General features: G+C 41.2%; 2 protein-coding genes and 1 long non-coding RNA gene across 3 annotated transcripts in view; 2 read left to right on the top strand and 1 right to left on the bottom strand.

The window, feature by feature from the left end:
- Nucleotides 1-326: 326 nt before the first annotated feature.
- On the bottom strand, nt 327-1,901 carry LOC307013883. Its single transcript, XR_013801099.1, has 2 exons — nt 551-1,901; nt 327-462 (listed from the first exon to the last, which is right to left on the bottom strand). It is a non-coding gene; the product is annotated as an uncharacterized lncRNA (long non-coding RNA).
- Nucleotides 1,902-6,669: 4,768 nt separating this feature from the next.
- On the top strand, nt 6,670-15,840 carry fbl (fibrillarin). The gene is made up of 9 exons (XM_079641095.1): nt 6,670-6,828; nt 7,932-8,078; nt 8,236-8,370; nt 8,618-8,712; nt 10,315-10,485; nt 11,091-11,223; nt 11,440-11,552; nt 11,833-11,978; nt 14,779-15,840. The coding sequence occupies exons 1-9, from the start codon at nt 6,819-6,821 to the stop codon at nt 14,801-14,803; spliced, it is 975 nt and encodes a 324-aa protein (XP_079497221.1). The 5' UTR covers nt 6,670-6,818; the 3' UTR covers nt 14,804-15,840.
- A 498-nt stretch (nt 15,841-16,338) lies between these two features.
- The window catches only part of dyrk1b (dual-specificity tyrosine-(Y)-phosphorylation regulated kinase 1B), a 44,426-nt gene continuing 41,765 nt past the window's right edge, over nt 16,339-18,999 (top strand). Inside the window, exon 1 of the mRNA XM_079641093.1 lies at nt 16,339-17,046. The gene's annotated coding sequence lies outside the window, so the exon portion shown is untranslated. The remainder of the gene's footprint in view (nt 17,047-18,999) is intronic.

Genomic DNA, 18,999 nt, shown 5'->3' with positions numbered 1-18,999 from the left:
TGATGTTAAATGTGTTGTTTTAGGAACATCCAAGTAAATAAATGGAATTCAATAAACATTGAATAGCATGCGTGCAGTTTGTCTGTGCCTTTTCTTCTGTGTTGTCCTGGCATATAGTCTCCCCCATGGTTTGCTGTGCTGCTGGGGGATGCTCCAATCACTCATAGAAAGGAGTACACATGTACGGCTTCCCCACTGACACAGAGAGGAGGAAAGAATGGCTGGCTCAAGTCAGCAGGAGCCTTTTAACTATCACAAAAGACAACAACAGCAACAAAATATGTGAGGTAATCATATTTTTCACAAAACAAAGACCACACCATTGGGAAGCTTAATGTCTTTTTAATCAAAAATAAGGAACAGGGAGAGGCTTGCAAAACTCTGGGAGTTGAGACTCAGGCTCAGGGTGAGGGTCTCATTGCAGGTCTTCAGGCTCCATTGAATCCCCCTGGGGTTCTTGTGCTGAGAGAGGGAGACAAAGACAGGACAAAGGGTTAGATACATCTAGCAACCTATAGGATGGGAAATGGCTGACCTATTTTAAACTTACCTTGTATTTTCACTCTCACTTAAGTCCCTCTCCCTTTGCCATCAATCCAAAATCAGCTGAGCTGCAACATTATACAGACAGGTAATAATCAACAGAATCACAAGGACATAATATGACTGCTAAAAACACTCACCCATAAATTACGTTTTTGTTTACTCGTGTCAAATATCCACTCTAAATCCATATCAATAGCAATGTATCACAAAAATAGCTCTCTTCCTTATTAGTGTAACGTTAACTATATTATGCTAGCTTGAACTCCAAAATGGATATCCTCATTTCACCACCTCCACCCACTACAATAACACGCCCCAATGTTATATTTAACTCCCTCCACCCCGGATAAAAGCACGTTAAGAAGCCCTTTCTCTCTAATTCCACAACGTTGGACGGAATAAACATTAAGAGAACGAATTAATAGGCTGTTCATGGTTAACGTGTATTGCTAACTTTATCCGGTCCTAGCCTAATCTGTTTAGTTGTCCGGTTGAAAATTAACGCAAGCTCTATGCCCATTGTAGAACAGGAAACAGGAGTTGGTCCAGGTTCTGGTCAACCCAAAATTGTGATAGAGAGAGAAACATGTTTGTCATTATGCCACCTCTGATGCTTACACAGGGTTCCTGAAGGTTTTGCCAACTCAAATGTAAGACTTTTTAAGACCTTTTTAAGACCACTTTGAATAGAATTTAAGACCTATTTCACGGCTATGAAGGAAAATTTCTATGAAAGAAGAAATACGTCCCATAATTGACCTTTCGCAAAGCCACGCCCCTAAATGCCCGTTGTCCAATCATATTCGATCACGTGCGCGGCTGACTGTGGAAGTCCGACAAGCTTAGCGTTCAAATTCATTGCGAAAATGGTGAAGCGTTGTGCTTATGGTCTTTGCAAATCAGATAGCAGATATCCCATAAGCTTAGAGGGGGGGGGGGGGGGTGATATTTTACCCGTTTCCTAAACCCAAAACCCGAGAGGAGAGATGCCGCCAGTGGATAAAGAAATGCGGCAGGCCCCATGCCCAGCTGAATATGGCGAATATCAACAAACACAAATACGTTTGCTCCAAGGTAAATACGTGCTAACGTAGCTAGCTAGCTAGCAAAGATTACATTCACAAATTCACCAACTAATTTAATTAACTAATTTCACTAACTAACGTTAGCTAAAGTCACACGACTACAGCTGTAAACTGTGTGCTTATAGGTCGTTTTGACCATGTATATCACTTGATGCATAATAATGTCTGAACAGCTGAGCTCCGTTATTAGTCTACCTGTGGTCAAAGTACAAACAAGAAAGCCAACAGGCAATCATTCATTTATATTTTGCTTTAATCTTTGTAGCATTTTGTTAATGGAAAGCCTACTGCCGACTTCCCTAATCCTGCTGCACAAGTGGGCACCCCGACCCCCACAAAGGAACAACAAGGTGGATGCAGAAAGCCACCAAGGAAACGGTAGTTAACTTTAGACAAACTACAACATTTAATGCCTCTTGTGATTGTATTATTCCAAAATAATAATAATAATTCCGTCGAATTTGACATACAGCTCATGTGGTTTTTCACTCTTGCACTGCGACCTGTATGCAAGTGCCTCTATTGATGTTGTGCCTCCCTCTTTTCTAATGTTTATACTGTGGATATAACCCTCCATAGCGTATTGTAGCCCCTTTTGTCGGGACCTGGAGGATATTGCTGCGTTATTGCTCCAAAATGAGTCTGTTAAGGCGACTCCGACGTTACGGAGACCCTCCATTATGGCTTTGTTTAACGCATCTGGCTCTCAGCTTGTCGGACTAGCAACAGTAACCAAGGGGGGGCGTGGCTTTGCGAAAGGTCAATTACTTACAAAGTAAATGTATTCATGTTCAACATAAGAACAATGACTGAACATAACAGCATAACAGTACACAAAACTGTGTCCTCACACACACATCTAGAGTATGTGTGTATGTGTGTGTCAGGGCTGTGCAATTAATCGTATTTTAATCGCAATTACGATTTTGGCCTGCCACAATTACGAAAACAACATAATTGAAAAAAACGATTATTTTGCTTTGCGAGGTTGTGACAGTGCACTACAACATATTTGATCTAATTTATTTTAGTCTAATTTATTTATCATATTTATATATGTTTAGTAGCTTGTGGAAGTGCGCTCCAAAATATTTGTTGATCTTGTTTATTGGTATTTATTATTTTGATATTATTTATTTAAATGTATCATTTATTTTTGTATTGGTTTTTCCGTTTAATTATACGTTCAGGGTAGGCTTGGGCGGTATCATTTTTTTCATACTGATATCATACCGTGGTATACGGTATATGACGGTATGACTTGGGTCGACTTGAGCGAGGTGGCGTTCGGCGGCAAATAGATGTTTCGAACGGTATATTATATGTTCGGTGTAAAATGCAGCCCGAGCTGGTAGACGCTCGCAAAGTGCCGCGACATGCGCGCAAGTGCAAAACAAGGGCTGCATACATGACACATTGTGCAAATGGCACATTTTGAGATCGGATACAGGACGTGTTTGTAGATGTCCAACGTTGTTTCCATTGTGAGCTAAGTTAACAATATATCATCATACATAAACATTTTCAGGGAGTAAATACTTGACTTATTGAATAAAATTTGCTATATTCACTAACTAGTTTGGCAATATTATTCCGTGCATGTGTTAAAAACCTTATTTCCATTTGATTCATTGGATTACTCGCGTGAATGTTTAGCACGTTAATGCTTTTGTTTTTAAAACCGTCCGACCTCCACTACAAAACCATCAACCAGTTGCATAGGATTAAAAAATGTCAACACTCACTCACCCCGTCTTAAACATTCCCAAAGAAGTGCCTCTGTCTCTCGTTGTGCTGGATGAAGTCACTGGCGACGAGTAAACCCAAAATAGTCCCAAACAGGCGCAGAGGCATTTTTCTTTTTTACTAGTTGTCCGAGTTCTGGGCCGGCAAATGCTGCCGCCATCTTGCTCAGCTCAGCTCTGTGCTGAGCTCGGAGAGCGGGAAAGACGGACTGCCCTCCCCTGCCCTCTGCTGGCGCGTGCTGTGCATTACAACCAATGTCGTCCCTATCAAAACTCCGTGTCAGTGTAATAGAATGAAACGCATCTGTGATTTGGCGCAGTCTGTGACGTCACGGTATTGAAAATCATACCGACGGTATTTCAAAATACCCTGGTATACCGTAATACCGCCCGAGCCTAGTTCAGGGTAATCAACAGTTAAAAAGATACTGTTCAAATTATTATTTGTTTTAAAGTTCAATAAATGGATTCTTTCAAAGTCAATGAATAATCGTATTTAATAATCATGATATTAATTATTGACCAACATAATCGTGATTATTGCCATAATCGAGAGAGAGAGAGCGAGAGATAGAGAGAGAGAAACTATATTCAGAGCTCTGCTGCCTTTGCTACACTATTTCATCGTTGCTGTTGTATGATTAGTGTTTAGCTACGGTATCGTCTACAGCACCTTCGCTTTTAGAGTTGACGTTGTAGACCCAAACGTCGCCCGGAGGTTCCCCCGGTGTTGTTGCGGGAGCTGCTGCACTGGCTCACGCTCCACTAGCTAATGCTACATTAGCAAAACAAACGCAAATTTTATTTGCAAAAGGTGCAGCGGGCTTCAAACACGTTCCCCTCCACTGGTTTCAACCAAGCACTAAAATAGATGTTTTCCAACCAAATACGGTTGAACTGACACTTCCCCATATTAATTTGTAAGTAGATTCGAAGATACATGAGTTTCTGACTGCCGCTGGCTGAAGCTTGGTTGCTAGGTTATTAGCTGGGTGTTCTCCAATAAGGGGCCGGGGGAAACAGAGTTAGTGATTACTGGTTCCATGTTGATTTAATTCAATACAAATTGTTGGGGGGAACTGAAAGGCTATTACCGTACTGGTTACTTTGCAGCCGGACATTTCCCCCAAAACACATTTAGACGCGATCTCAACACAGAAGTACCTTTCAAATCCGATCATTTTTAAGACCTTCTAAATAATATTTAAGACCTTTCTTATTTTTTTGGTCATATTTAAGACCTTTTTAAGGCCTTAAATTCATATTATCAAATTTAAGACTTTTTAAGACCCCGCGGGAACCCTGTTACAGCAAGTAGAATATACCTCAGAAGGGTTCATGACGTACATGTAGGCTACGGTTTGTTAGCTGTTTGCTTAAACTACCCCTATAGCTATGTTGCCGGCTAGCAAACTCAGGCATTGCAAACAATAACGTGATATCAGAAAACTAGAAATGTATAACTCACCTGACACTGTGGCGTGCTATTCTCTTCATTCGAGTCTGTCATGTCCTGTAATTTCAACGACGGATGTGTAATAAGAACGTCAACAGCCTGATGGCAACCGAAAATCCCTCTCTCATCTCAGATAGAAGATATGATTGGAGACGACCAGCCAATCAGAATTGACCTTCTCGAGTTTCTCCGATTGGTTGGTTTTGAGGCACATTTGTAACGCTGTGACAATTTGAGCGAGCACAGGCGAAGCTGAGCGCGCACAGGGTGGAGAGGTCGAGCGAGCGGGGGAGAGAGAGCGCGTGCAGCGGTCTGCTTGCGCACGGAGCAGGAGTTTTATGAAAGAACATATATTTCTCTGTGCTCAAAAATGTTCAAGTGTGCGCTCAATCGCATTTTCTAGGCTCAACATGTTTCATTGCGTGCTCAGGATAGAGGCACAAATATAACGCCATACAGACGGGGCTGCTGTTAACGTCGGTGTGTGTACAACGGAATTGTGCCAAAACTACGCCAACTGGCTACGGAGGGAGACTCCGCTTTGCACATGCTGTGCCCCGCGCACACACTGGAGAACTGCGCAAAATCAGCTGATCACAACGTTCACGCTCTGTGGTCAAGCTGCTGCAGTTTTATTTACAACAAAGTGGAGTAAAACACACAGCTACAAACGTACTCAGGGTGTTAATGGAAGAGTTTGAGGTGAAAGAACTACTCTGATCTTGTGTAGGAATAGTCTGTTTCAAGTGTTTCCGGCGCTCGCCGGCGCTATTATCAGACCCTGATCAGCAAAACAAAAGCATGTCTCTGGCCAAAACCTCTGGCACAGGCTTTGCAGTGTTGAAAGGGATATTATTAACCATTAGGATGAAACAGACACTTTATTTATTTTTTCGTATAGACTTCTGTTGTTCACCCAGTTTACTTAAGGAAACTGCAGAAATCTGTTGTCATCAGTGATGGCAATCTTAGTTTTTAATTCATAATAGACCAATTTGCAGGTTGATTTATCATCATAGACTTGGACCCAAGTGGTTTCCTTAGAACAGGATTTATTTTGAATTTGTAAAGAATTTAAGTTAAATATACACTATGAACTAAAACCCAGTATATCCTTCATTGAGTCATTCAATTTGCGCCAGGATTTTAGTTATGTTTCAGTAAAATGCTGCTAAATTATGCTTCTTGTAGAGACCTCAGATCCAAAGCGCACAGCTCTCAATATAAACAAATCAGACCAAAAATAAATCCGCCCCCACATTTCTTTCTTCACTGAACTCCACCTGCACCTGAAGACAGAATCATGATCATCAGTAGGCATTTTTATACTAGTTTAAACTGAACATCATAAACCTTGCAATCATCCATTATCCATAGTGTATATTATTCCTACTGCATCTTAGTGATTAACTTATTCAAACTGAATGATTTTTGGGAATTTATTTTAACATGTTATTTTCCTGTAAAAGACTATAACTTTGTTTTACTTGTTTCTTTTTTATTATAAGTTTTCATTCTGACGTTTGCTTATGTCAAATCTGCTCAGCTTGTGAATAACACTATCGACTTTATTAAGGGTGTCACTACATTCTGGATATATTTAGATATCCTCACAGAAAGTTGTGACTACAGTCAGCACTGAACAGCCACTGACTTATTTGCCGGTTTAGCAAAAACGGCAGCAATACCAGGATTTTTTTAAGCAGCTCTGGCTTTATCCTTCACATTCTTACAAGGTTCTGTCGACAATACAGAAAGTAAAAAGTTGCTGGTTTTTCCCATCTATAAGTCCCCCAGACCAGGTGGTGGCGCTGGTGTCCCCTATGCTCTGCGGTGGAGACTCACGAAAAGAAGTGAATCAGTGAGGAGACTTCACACGTGCTGCTGTTCCACGCAGAGAGAGAGTCACTGTGAGGAACAGACACAGAGAGGAGGAAGCAAAGAGGACCGTCGCCTGCATTGATATAACACGCTAAACCAGAAAACATGAGTCCAGGTACAGTAAGCCATCGTGTTAAAGTAATGCTAAATAGTTAGATCATCATCTATTTGTGGTTAAGCTGCTGCGTTAAAGTTATTGATGTGAGCGTGGCCTACACCGCCATGCGGCTCCGTTTACCTCATGGTAAACTGTTGGCCGCGCAAAGACAAGTTAAATAACGTGTATGGGCGCTTTCTCCGTTGACTAGGATCGCTGTGACTGTAGATATAAATATAGAAACGTGCGATTAGGGTTGAATAAACGGCTAAATTGCGTTCAGTAGCAGCTCAGCACTCACTAAAGTACAGCACACGTGTTAGCTCCACGAGCTGAACACAACCAGACACGTCCTTCTATGCAAGCAACCTCATTTATACATAGCAGTGTTTCTGTCTGAAAACGTTTTTCTTGTGTACTGTGTTCCACTATTTTAGGAAGTTATCGATAGTTTCTACTAACATACGCTCGCGTCGAAACCTCGTTTGTATTTTCCTGGAAACTGTAAATCCGTGTTTCACCTGTGTTTTAAGAGTCACCTTCGTTTTGTGGATGCAATGCTAAATGTGCTTTGCAAATTATGTTAAAGTAACGTAAAACTGCGAAGACGCTGGACCCTTTATTGCGTGTATTTTGAGTTCCAGAATGCTTAACCAATATAATCGATGAAAGTTTGAAAATCTTCATACAGTGAATTGACAAAGACTATCTAATCGCGTTTTTTTTTTACGGATATCAACAGTGTCTAGATGTTGGCATGTTCACCCAGTTTACTTGAGTCACACGTGCAGCCATGCTTTTTCACCACAGCAAAGTGTCCATTGTATTTCCTGCTCTGCAAAACGGGGCGGGGCTTTGGCCACCACTGGCAACAACCAGACCCGATTAAAAAAAACATCAAGCAAGAACATTTTCATATCGTCTAATTTGTAGTGTATTAAGTTAAGATTGTATACACAATTGTTAGCTACTACAGCATATTACCATCATATTCTGTTGTATTGTAACAATTGCACATGCAACAAGTAGGAGAGAGCAGCCCAACACACAGTTGTTGCAGTCCTATTGTGTTGTAGCCCACATAACCTTCTAATGCCACCCATTATGTGTTTGCTTTTCAGGGTTCACCCCTCGCGGGCGTGGAGGATTTGGGGACAGAGGAGGCGGAAGAGGACGGGGAGGCTTTGGTGACCGGGGAGGAGGAAGAGGACGAGGAGGATTTGGTGACAGGGGAGGACGAGGAGGATTCGGTGACAGGGGAGGAAGAGGTGAGTCTCATCTGCATTATCACATATTGAAGTTAATCACATGTGGCATGACAACAGCCATTTGGAGCAATTGTTGGATGTAAGATATTTATCTATTCGTGATTAGGTTAGTTTTGGTTGAATGCAACACATTAAGTTGCAAACATTCTGTTTTCAGGTGGATTCAGGTCCCCAGATGGTGGAGGATTCCGGGGCAGGGGTGGCGGCAGAGGTGCCCCCAGAGGAAGGGGTGGCGGCAGAGGAGGATTCGGAGCAGGAAAGAAGATCACGGTTGAGCCACACAGACATGAAGGTTTGTATTATTACCGTTTATAATATTTGTGCTAGAACCACTGCTTGGGAGTTTTCATACGTAAAACAAAAAAGATGGCTTTCATTAGATCTACTAAATAAGATGTAATGTTTATTTTTTAAGAGCATATATCCACTTGTAGTTAATCTGGGAACTATTATCTGTCCGTCTGAATATATTTACCTATGTTTAACAGACTAAATATGTCCTTAAGTTCTGACTGGTGATTTGTTTTGTGTCCACTCAGGTGTGTTCATCTGCAGAGGGAAGGAGGATGCCCTGGTGACCAGAAACATGGTGGTTGGGGAGTCAGTGTATGGAGAAAAGAGGATGAGTATTGAGGTGAGACACTCTCTCAGTTTAGACCTTATAGCATTGAAAACTATGCATGCATTATCTGTTCGTCAAATACAAAGTACATTTGTGCGTCAGTCTTTCAGTCCTAAAGTCTGTAGTACAAAGCTGGTCTTGATGTTATCAAGTAACTACGGTCTTACCCCGAGTTTCAGTCCTAAAACAGTACCGTAATTTTTGGACTATAAGCCGCGCCTCTTCCCCCTTTTTTCGACCCTGCGGCTTATATAACGTGCGGCTAATCTATGGGTTTTTACAGCTAACGGCCACCAGGGGACCTCCTACATCTATGGATTTTACAGGTTACAGTCCACCATCTTTAACTCTATGGGCTCTATGGCCGGTCCGCGCCCCCCACCTTTAAGCGGCGGGCTCCAGCAGGAAAAGCTGGAGGCCGGAAAAGAGCGAGACAGGTAGCGCGTAAAAGTGGAACCGAGAGTGGTACGAGAGACAGAACGAGAGCAAGACAGACAGACATTACGAGAGCGAGACAGTTTGTCCCTGTACCACTGGTTGAAAACCACTGCTGTAGATCACTGCCGGTACGTGCGCTGGGAGTTTGAAAGTTGAAAAGTTTGTGTGTATGAAACGCTATGTGATACAGTACAGTTTACACAGCACAGTACATGTTCTGTAGCTACTATTGCACTAAATGGTAGCACTTCAATACGTTATGCAAATATGCAACTTGTTTGTTGAAATGTTAATAAATGGGAGCTTCCTCAAACAGCCATCTCTTTCCCGACAATCCCCTCTGTGCATGAACCCTTACATATGGTAATTAAACATTAAAACACCTGCGACTTATAGTCCAGTGCGGCTTATATATGTACACATCATTCAATTTAGCTGCTGCGGCTTATATTCAGGTGCGCCTTATAGTCCGAAAATTACGGTAGTTTACTTCTGGCCGGAGTAAAACGTCATGGTTCGTTAACCCTGTAGGTGTGAAGCTTTAAGTGGCATATTGTGGTCAACAGGTCTACTTTTTGTAAAATACCACCTATTGACTAATAAAAGCCCTGTGCTCAGATCTACGATAATATACAATTACATTTGGTCCCTAACCCTTTGGTCCTATTGGTTCTGTCTAAATGTATTTATGCTGCTTTTTATATATTTATTGATGTACAGCACTTTGGTCAATTCAGTTGTTTTTAAATGTGCTATATAAATAAAGTTGGAATGGAAATCCAAGGTGGCAGAAACTTCACATTCTTAATTAGCAGGCTTATATCACGGCCTCGTATACACTTAGTGGAACTGTCTATCATTGTACATCTGTTAAAATTATGTTGGTTTGATCAATAATGGCATTTATGACATCTTTATTTTTGGATGCACCCGTGGTTGTGTGAAACAGTCTTGGTAGCAAGTGAATAATCCTAATTCAAAGTAACCCTTTGTCAGCTCATTGAGCCGTATGTTAGCATGCCACCAACACTCTTGTTTGCCCTTGTGTCAAATATGGTGCTCTGTTGATGATCGGACGCTTGTCTTTGTTTGTGAATGTTGCAGCAACTATGGAATTAAGTGTTACATGTTTTGTAAATTCTGATTTTTCTTTTTATGTCTTTCTTTGTCTGTTAGGAAGGAGAAACAAAGATTGAGTACAGAGCCTGGAATCCGTTCCGTTCAAAGCTGGCAGCAGCCATCTTGGGAGGAGTTGACCAGATCCACATCAAGCCCGGCTCAAAGGTCATGTACCTGGGAGCTGCCTCTGGCACCACGGTGTCCCACGTTTCTGACATTGTTGGACCTGTGAGTACTACACACTGAGTAGGACAGTTTATTCCTAAATGGAATTTGTCAATCTTAATTTGATTTTAATTAAATTATTAAAAGTTGACTGGTGTATTTTAATAAATGCTAAAATATGGCAGCTACATCTACAATTCTATGGTCTCACAAATTCCCTTAAGAATTTATTCTCCAAGCATTCTTTTGAACTTAAATCATCTTTTACAAAAACACATTTTATTTTTATTTAAGCTCAGACTGGTCAGCCAACATAATTCTGATATCTCTGAAAGACATTATCTTTCCACTGTTAGTAAACACATTTGATATGCTGAAGATAAAGGTTGGCCACAAGCAAATAATTGTTCCACTTTTTTAGCCAAAGGTTCAGTGTTAAAATGACTTGTGCCAAGATCTTTGCATGAAAGACTTCTAAATTAAACTGAAAAGATCACTGGGCAGAGTTAAACCTTAATGTAAGACTAAGCTGAGCATCACATAAAATAGAATGAGTTGTTTCACTGAGGATATATATATATATATATATATATATATATATATATATATATATTTTTTTTCCCAGCTCTAAATGTTTCCTTTATAGTAACCTGTGTCTTGTGTTTCAGGAGGGGCTGGTCTACGCTGTTGAGTTTTCCCATCGCTCAGGTCGTGACCTTCTCAACGTGGCAAAGAAACGCACCAACATCATTCCCATCATCGAAGATGCCCGCCACCCACACAAATACCGCATGCTTGTTGGTAGGTAGTCCACAGCCATGTGTTCTGAAAACACAACGCAACCAAGAACTTAACATGACCAATTTATCCAAAGTTCACAATTTTCATGTAACTTTAAAGATCTGCCTATTGTCAGACAGTGGAAAAAGCATAAAGCTCACAGCAAACACGGAGTTGGATAGAATCCACTTTAACATAAATGTGTGATTCTGACTGTAATGTTCTCTCCCTCTGTAGGCATGGTGGATGTGATTTTTGCTGATGTTGCGCAGCCTGACCAGACAAGAATTGTTGCTTTGAACGCTCACAACTTCCTGAAGAATGGAGGACACTTTGTTATCTCTATTAAGGTACACTTAAGCAGCCATAATGCATGAAATACTAACTCCAGCTATGGTGTATGTAAATTAAATGTTACTTGTGTGTAACAAGAGATGATTAGAAAGTTGCATTTTATTCTCAGTTGGTTTACAATGTAGCATTATCAGGGGCAAACAGCTTGCGTCCCCTCAATGAATTGTCAGATGTTGTAAATTAAGAAATGTTCCCTTGGACCTCTGTTGAAATCCACAGGAACTCAGGTGATTTGATCTGTTTCTTAACAGTGCATGTACAATTGTATTTCTTTAGGCTAACTGTATAGATTCGACAGCGCCTCCAGAGGCAGTGTTTGCCTCAGAGGTAAAGAAGATGGCTGGGGAGAACATGAAGCCACAGGAGCAGCTCACACTGGAGCCCTACGAGAGAGACCACGCTGTGGTGGTCGGCATTTACAGGTACGCCCAAATAAGACTTCTCTCTCACAATACCTGAATTCCTTGGATAACTTGTGTGTGGACACATGTTTTGTGTGTTTTTGTTTTTTTAAACTTCCCATCCAATTTGATCCAGTTGCACAGGTGTTAAGATTTTCAGATACTCACATAATTTTGCTGAGGAAAAGTTTGGGATGGACATCAGGAAACGTATTGCCTAACTTCATATTTCAAGTTATGAAAAAGTGTACTATTTTATCCAAACTATAAAGCATCTTTTCTTCAGCTATCAACTGAGTCTGGTGCTTCTGCGAGGTATGCAGCAAAACCCAGGGTCATTCTGCCGGCTGGGGCTGCTATAATCTCAAAAAGCTTATAAATCATTATCGACAAAATTAACTTGATCTTTATTTTATTTGTTATTACTTAATCCACACGGTATTCAATACTCAGAAGAATATTTTTTTAAATCCCAGTTTGAGTTGATGCTGTGACCTACAGCTCCATCTGGTGGATTATTTAAAATTGTAACATTTTCACCACATGTCACAAATGTCCTAAAAAAAAAACTTACTAATTGTAACTAATGGTGTGGTAGCAAATTGTGAAAAGAGAAGCACACTAACAAACCATCACTTACTCCAGATTATTTAAATCACTTTATTTGTTGGTAAAACTGAGCACAGCACGAATGTTGCTAATACTATCTCACTGTAAATTTGAGTATTGTTGGTAGTTTTATTTCTTTTTTAAATCATAAATATTCTGGTCATACTTTACCAGCTATGGGAAACCGTTAATAGCTTACAGTTTAATTTGGTTGCAGATATTAAATGAATCAATGATAATCCTTTTTTTGCTCACAAGTTGTTTAGGGTCAAATCTGATCGTTTCTCCCCTACTGCAACACTGACACCTGCTTTGTTGATACAGATAGGCTAACGTCTAATTGCTTCACATTGCAAAGTAAATTAAGAATTAATTTATATACAGGGTTCCCGCAGGGTCTTAAAAAGTCTTAAATTTGATAATCTGAATTTAAGGAATAAAAAAATCTTAAATATGACCAAAAAAATAATAAAGGTCTTAAAAATGATGGGATTTGAAAGGTACTTCTGTGTTGCGATAGCGTCTAAATGTGTTTTGGGGGAAATGTCCGGGCTGCAAAGTAACCAGTACGGTAATAGCCTTTCAGTTCCCCCAACTATTTATATTGAAATAAATCAACATGGAACCAGTAATCACTAACTTTGTTTCCCCCTGCCCCTTATCGGAGAACACCCAGCTAGTAACCTAGCAACCAAGCTTCAGCTAGCGGCAGTCAGAAACTCATGTCTCTTCGAATCTACTTACAAATAAATATGGGGAAGTGTAAGTTCAACCGTATTTGGTTGGAAAACATCGAATTTAGTGCTTGGTTGAAACCAGTGGAGGGGAACGTGTTTGAAGCCCGCTGCACCTTTTGCAAAAATAAATTAGCGTTTGTTTTGCTAATGTAGCGTTGGCTAGTGCAGCGTTAGCTCCCGCAACAACACCGGGGGACCGCCGGCGACGTTTGGGTCTACGTCGTCAGCCCGAAAAGCGGAGGTGATGCTAAATACAGTAGTTAAACACCAATCATACAATGGCAACAATGAAAGATTGTAGCCAAGGCAGTAGAGCTCTAAATATAGCTATTGTTACTCTCTCACACACACACACACACACACACACACACACACACACACACACACACACACACACACACACACACACACACACACACACACACTAGGGCTGCTCGATTATGGCAAAAATCATAATCACGATTATATTAGGTCAATAATTGATATCACGATTATTAAATAATTTGAACAGTATCTTAACTGTTGATTACCCTGAATGTATAATTCAACTGAAAAGCCAATACAAAAATAAATTAAATAACTTACATTTTTAAATGAATAATATCAAAAATAATAAATACCAATAAACAAGATCAACAAATGTTTTGGAGCGCACTTCCACAAGCTACTAAACATAAATAAATATGATAAATAAATGAGACTAAAATGAATTAGATCAAATGTGTTGTAGTGCACTGTCACAACCTAGCAAAGCTAAATAATAGTTTTTTTCAATTATGTTGTTTTTGTAATTGTGGCAGGCCAAAATCGTTATTGCGATTTAAAATATGATTAATTGCACAGCCCTAACACGCACACAGAGACACACACACTTTTTGGCACAGTTCTGTGCTGTTATACTGTTATGTTCAGTCATTGTTCTTATGTTGAACATGAATTAATTTACTTTGTAAGTAATTATGGGATGTATTTCTCCTTTCCTAGCAATTTTCCTAAATACTTTCTTGCCCTGAAATAGGTCTTGAATTCTATTCAAAGTGGTCTTAAAAAGTCTTAAATTTGAGTTGGCGAAACCTCCAGGAACCCTGTATATACTTTTCCAGATCTTGCTACACAAGTGGGGTCACTGGCTTTGCTCTACCCTGCCAAGTCTCAAAGTCTGAGGGATGAGAGTATAGTGCAAGGGCTAACTTGAAGTCAGTAAGATCTTACTTTGGGCAGTATTTAGGTTCTCAATATGGTGAATTTGGAACAAGTAAACTTGCAGGAAAAAATATTCATGGTACTGCTCTGACTTAGCGGTTTAGCTGTTTCCCCTCCCTACTGATGTTCCCTGAGTTGAGTTATGGTGACAGGTTGACGCATACATCCAGACCTTCCCCTCAGAACAAACGGCTGCAGTCAGCTGTACATATACTGTACATGGCCTGCTCTTGATATACTGTGCTAACATGCTCTATTCTTTCTTTCCACAGAGCTCCACCAAAAGACAAGAAATGATGTTTGGAGGAAGGCGGGAACTGATGACTATTTTCAACCACCATCTACTTTTTCTACTTGTCCCTTGCCCTATATCTGCCTGTCATGTCATGAGGGTTGGATTCAGAGGGAATCCCTTCTTTTTTTTAGTTAACTGATGCCAGCATCCAGCTGTTGGAGTCGTTGTATTACTGATAAGGTTGGGAGCACATTATATAACTTGGAGACCATTTAGCCCGGGACTGTGATCTGAGTTGATGGCACTATTGGAACAAGTCATGTCAGTTGTTTGTAGGTTTTATAAAATGTAAATGTTAATGTCTAGCTGGACCACCCTTATTACACCAGGACGATAGGGATGATGTGTTAAATATCCTATGTGTTGGGGATACTTAATTCATCTGTGAACAATGTCCTACTCTTACCATGTGTATTTAAGCAGACAGGATAAACTGTTAAACCTAAAGCTTTGTAAAAAACTTGTGTGCAGTTACGCCAGTTTGCATATCTACTGCATGGTTTGACTTTGGCTCCAGTGAGTTTTTTTTTGTTGCTAATTTCAATATGTTATCACTTTTCTTAGCTCCGGAGTCTTTTCTTACTGAAGGTCCTTTTCTTAATGACATGTTTTGGCTGGTCCCTTGCTCTTCTCATAACGGCCCTTATCAGGGTGCTTCTGATTCCAGACAGTACAATCCTGTATAGGTAGGCACATCCCACTCATACTGGCTACTATATTTAGTGTTAAATAATAACCTGTCAGATTTTACGTATGGTAAAATAAAATGGTTTTGTGTTGTGTGATCAATACCGTTACTTTGTGGGTAAAGATCCCTTAATGCTGATCTGTTGACTGGCGAGGTTGTAAACTTGACGCTGCGTGTACAGACATATATAGATGCTGACCTTTTCACATAAACTTGTAATTTGATAAAAGTATCGCTTTTGTGTTGGAGGAAGGAGCAGAAGGATGTAACTTGAAACAATGTATGCTTTGAACAGTTTATATATTTTGACATAAACGGCAACTTTGTTTTAATAAAATGTTTATGATTGTTTTTCTTGATTGGTAATCTTTGACTAAATGACCATGTATAGCTACATGTAGGCCTATAGCTACAAACAATGGGAAATGTTACTTTTACACTGTATATAAACTATTTATCCAAACATTCATGAAAAATATCCTACGTCTACCATTACTGCACACATTTCCAAAAGCGTCTTGTCAGTTCATTGTTGGTCCCTCAGCAGCGTCTCCACTCGGCCAGATGTCCATACTGGTATCTGTAAACTGGATTTAGGACTCAAAATTTAAATTCTGACAGTGCTGCAGACGTCTTGGTTAAATTTAGCATTGCGGGATGTCCATTCAATGTTAACTGCCTGCACGGTTTGTACATGGATGAATCGGCAGGAATTCGGGTAGCTCGTCTTTGCTACTAAGACGGTTAAACTGATGTAAAGCCGCGTTTGGAAGTAAAGTTTTGTGACTCGACGGCAGATTTGTTTTGGCAGCCATTTTGTGGGAAATGTCTCTGGAACGCGCTGGGCCGTACTTGCCTTGTGTCGGGAGTGCGCTCTCAATGCAGCCCCTCTCCTTTGACCGATATTAACATCACAGAGGGGCTGGCCAGCAAAGAGCTAGCTGTAGCTGTGCCTGCTAAAATATATTTAGTTCTTCATAGTCTGCCTGTATTTTCCAGCGGCCAATCGGCTGGCCGTTGCCCGCCAAGCAGCCTGCAGTGTGCGGACTGTCTTCCTCCAAATTCCAATGGCAGTATTATATTAGACAGCTAGCACGCTAGCTAATAGCTAGCTAATGTTAGCGTCTTGCCTTTAAATTGATTTAAATAGCTGACGGGCTTGTATATCCAGGCCCACGCTTTATGGTAGCATCTTGTATATCTGAGAATCAATCTTGAACGAGTGAATGAAGTTTGCCGGATAGAAGAAGACTGAGTTCGAGGTGTCCGTGGTGGAGGCTGCGGGCTGCCCACCTCCCCTTAGGCACGGCTAGCCGTGCTGCGCCGGCAATCAGTCCGACAACCCGCTCTCTGAGCTCCGGAGAATAACCACATTTTACTCGGAATTAATCTCACCGGGATTTAATCGGTTGATAATTCTACGATACATTATTTGGATTTCTGCTGTGGAAGAGGTACGACTGACCCGGGGGAGGGGGCTCGGTTCGTGCGGACGGAGGGAGATAGGGTTTCCGAACATGGCTGCTACGCGGAACTTGGTTCGACACACTGCCTGAGGTAAGGAATTGCCGGTCGGCGTTTTCTTTTTTTGTTATTAATCTATGAATTTGGAGTTAGTTGATTATTGTCTTGAATCTATATGTTAGAGGCGTGACAGTCACATAGTGGTAACAGCTTCATGTAGCATTATGTTACCCCTTCATACGTTTTTCGCCCCTGTCACCCGGCCTCGTGTCCCCATTCCTCTGGTACTCCAGAGGCTGGTGGGGCAGTAGGCAGGCTTCGGTGAAATAGATGTGTTAACGTCGGTGCTGGACAATGATGATCGTGTTGAACAATTAAGGCTTGGCTGCCTTAGCTACAGTAGCTGAGCCGTGCATTATGGTGATGGACTATAACGTTACCCCGTTTTGGGAACATGCAATGTCCTCCAAGTCTAACGTTATGCCATCAGCCCCCTGCCCTTCTAATTCATCTCATGACGGTCGTTTGTAACGGCTAACCATCTGCCGAGTTCAGTAAGTCTTGGGTTGGTCATAAAGGGGTGTGTGTGTGTGTGTGTGTGTGTGTGTGTGTGTGTGTGTGTGTGAGTATGTGTGAGTGTGGTGCGCGGTGCGCGCGCTTCAGTAGCAGCGGTATCGCGACCTGCTCTGAGTTAATGCACGACACCAAGTAGAAAGGCATGATGCCGGTTGACTATAAGGTAGAGATGTGGGGGGGGGGGGGGGGGGTGAATGTATTGTTACATATTGGAGACGTATTGATGGCCTCTAGTATACAATATATGGTCATACCCTGATGTGGGGTGGATGGGAAGCCAGCAACCCCCGAATGTCCTCTGCAGATCTGCAGCAATCACCTGCTATAGCTGCTAACGCTAGCCTCTAGCTTAGCTACTGCATCAGCCCCAGCCCCTACCCTGCCCTGGAGTAGGGGGTTACAGGCATCAGTTGCCGGGAGATGGCTGCTCCTAGGGAAGCAACAGGACCAGGATGAGAGCAGTGCAGATACGCACCTGGAACCATCTCGACATCTCCCCTCTTTCTTTCGATATGGTTCCTTGGTCGTTTTTCTGTTGATGCACGACAGAAGATGTAGTGGTCGTTACCAATTAAAATAAGTATGATTGTCACAAATTATGCCCCCCACTCCGCCAAACTTGAGGTTACTATCTCTAGTCTCAAATGTGATATTTCTTCCTGACCACTTCTATGTCTTGGTAGCATTAAACCAATAAAATGCATGGTTGTTTGGCCATTTGTCCAAGTCTATCTTAAAGGCCATTCATAGGGCATAATGGACATTTGAAAAGCGATAAATGACACCTCTCAGGTTGAGGCTATTGTCAGAAACGTCATTGACCAGTTGGGACATGCTTCCTCTCTATATGAGGATTTGACATGTAATCCAGGCAATTGCCGTTCCATTGAGATACAAAGATATACACTATATATACATTTTTTTTTAGCATGCACACCAGAGATCGAAATAGGTCTGAATGTTGCCTGATTATTTCTTATAGTTTGTTCTGCACGATCCCAGATGATACAATGAAACATTGAGTTTTGCTGACTGAGCTCTGCTCATAATGAACTTTGTTCTCACTGATCTGCTGTTTAGTCACATTCAATCACTAGTAAGTACTGGTAAAAGTGGGAGAAGTACCTTTGCCTATAGCCAGGTATTGTCAGTGTGCCACAACAACTTAACGATTACCCCAACCGTAAGCATGTATACATTGAGGAAATTGTAGGAAAGTAGCTTTCACCGTAGAGGAGGGCCATCTAGGAGTGGCCTGTGTAAGGGCCATGCCTAGAGACCACGCTAACTCCAAGAAACTGCCTCATCTCACTAACACAATGTTAAGTAAACTGTTGGCTTGAATTGACTGCTGGAGGGGTTTTACAGTCTGTGTCTTTTGACCCTTGAAAAGCAAGTGGACTTGTGTTCCGACTGTGCGAATGTCACAGCTTCGACACACCAATTTCAACCTTTTCTAGACTCATTACA

The sequence above is a fragment of the Notothenia rossii genome (assembly GCF_949606895.1).
Source record: "Notothenia rossii genome assembly, chromosome: 7".
Taxonomy (NCBI): domain Eukaryota; kingdom Metazoa; phylum Chordata; class Actinopteri; order Perciformes; family Nototheniidae; genus Notothenia; species Notothenia rossii.
The sequence above is the reverse complement of the archived record's forward strand: the minus strand, read 5'-3'. Positions and strand labels throughout refer to the sequence as shown.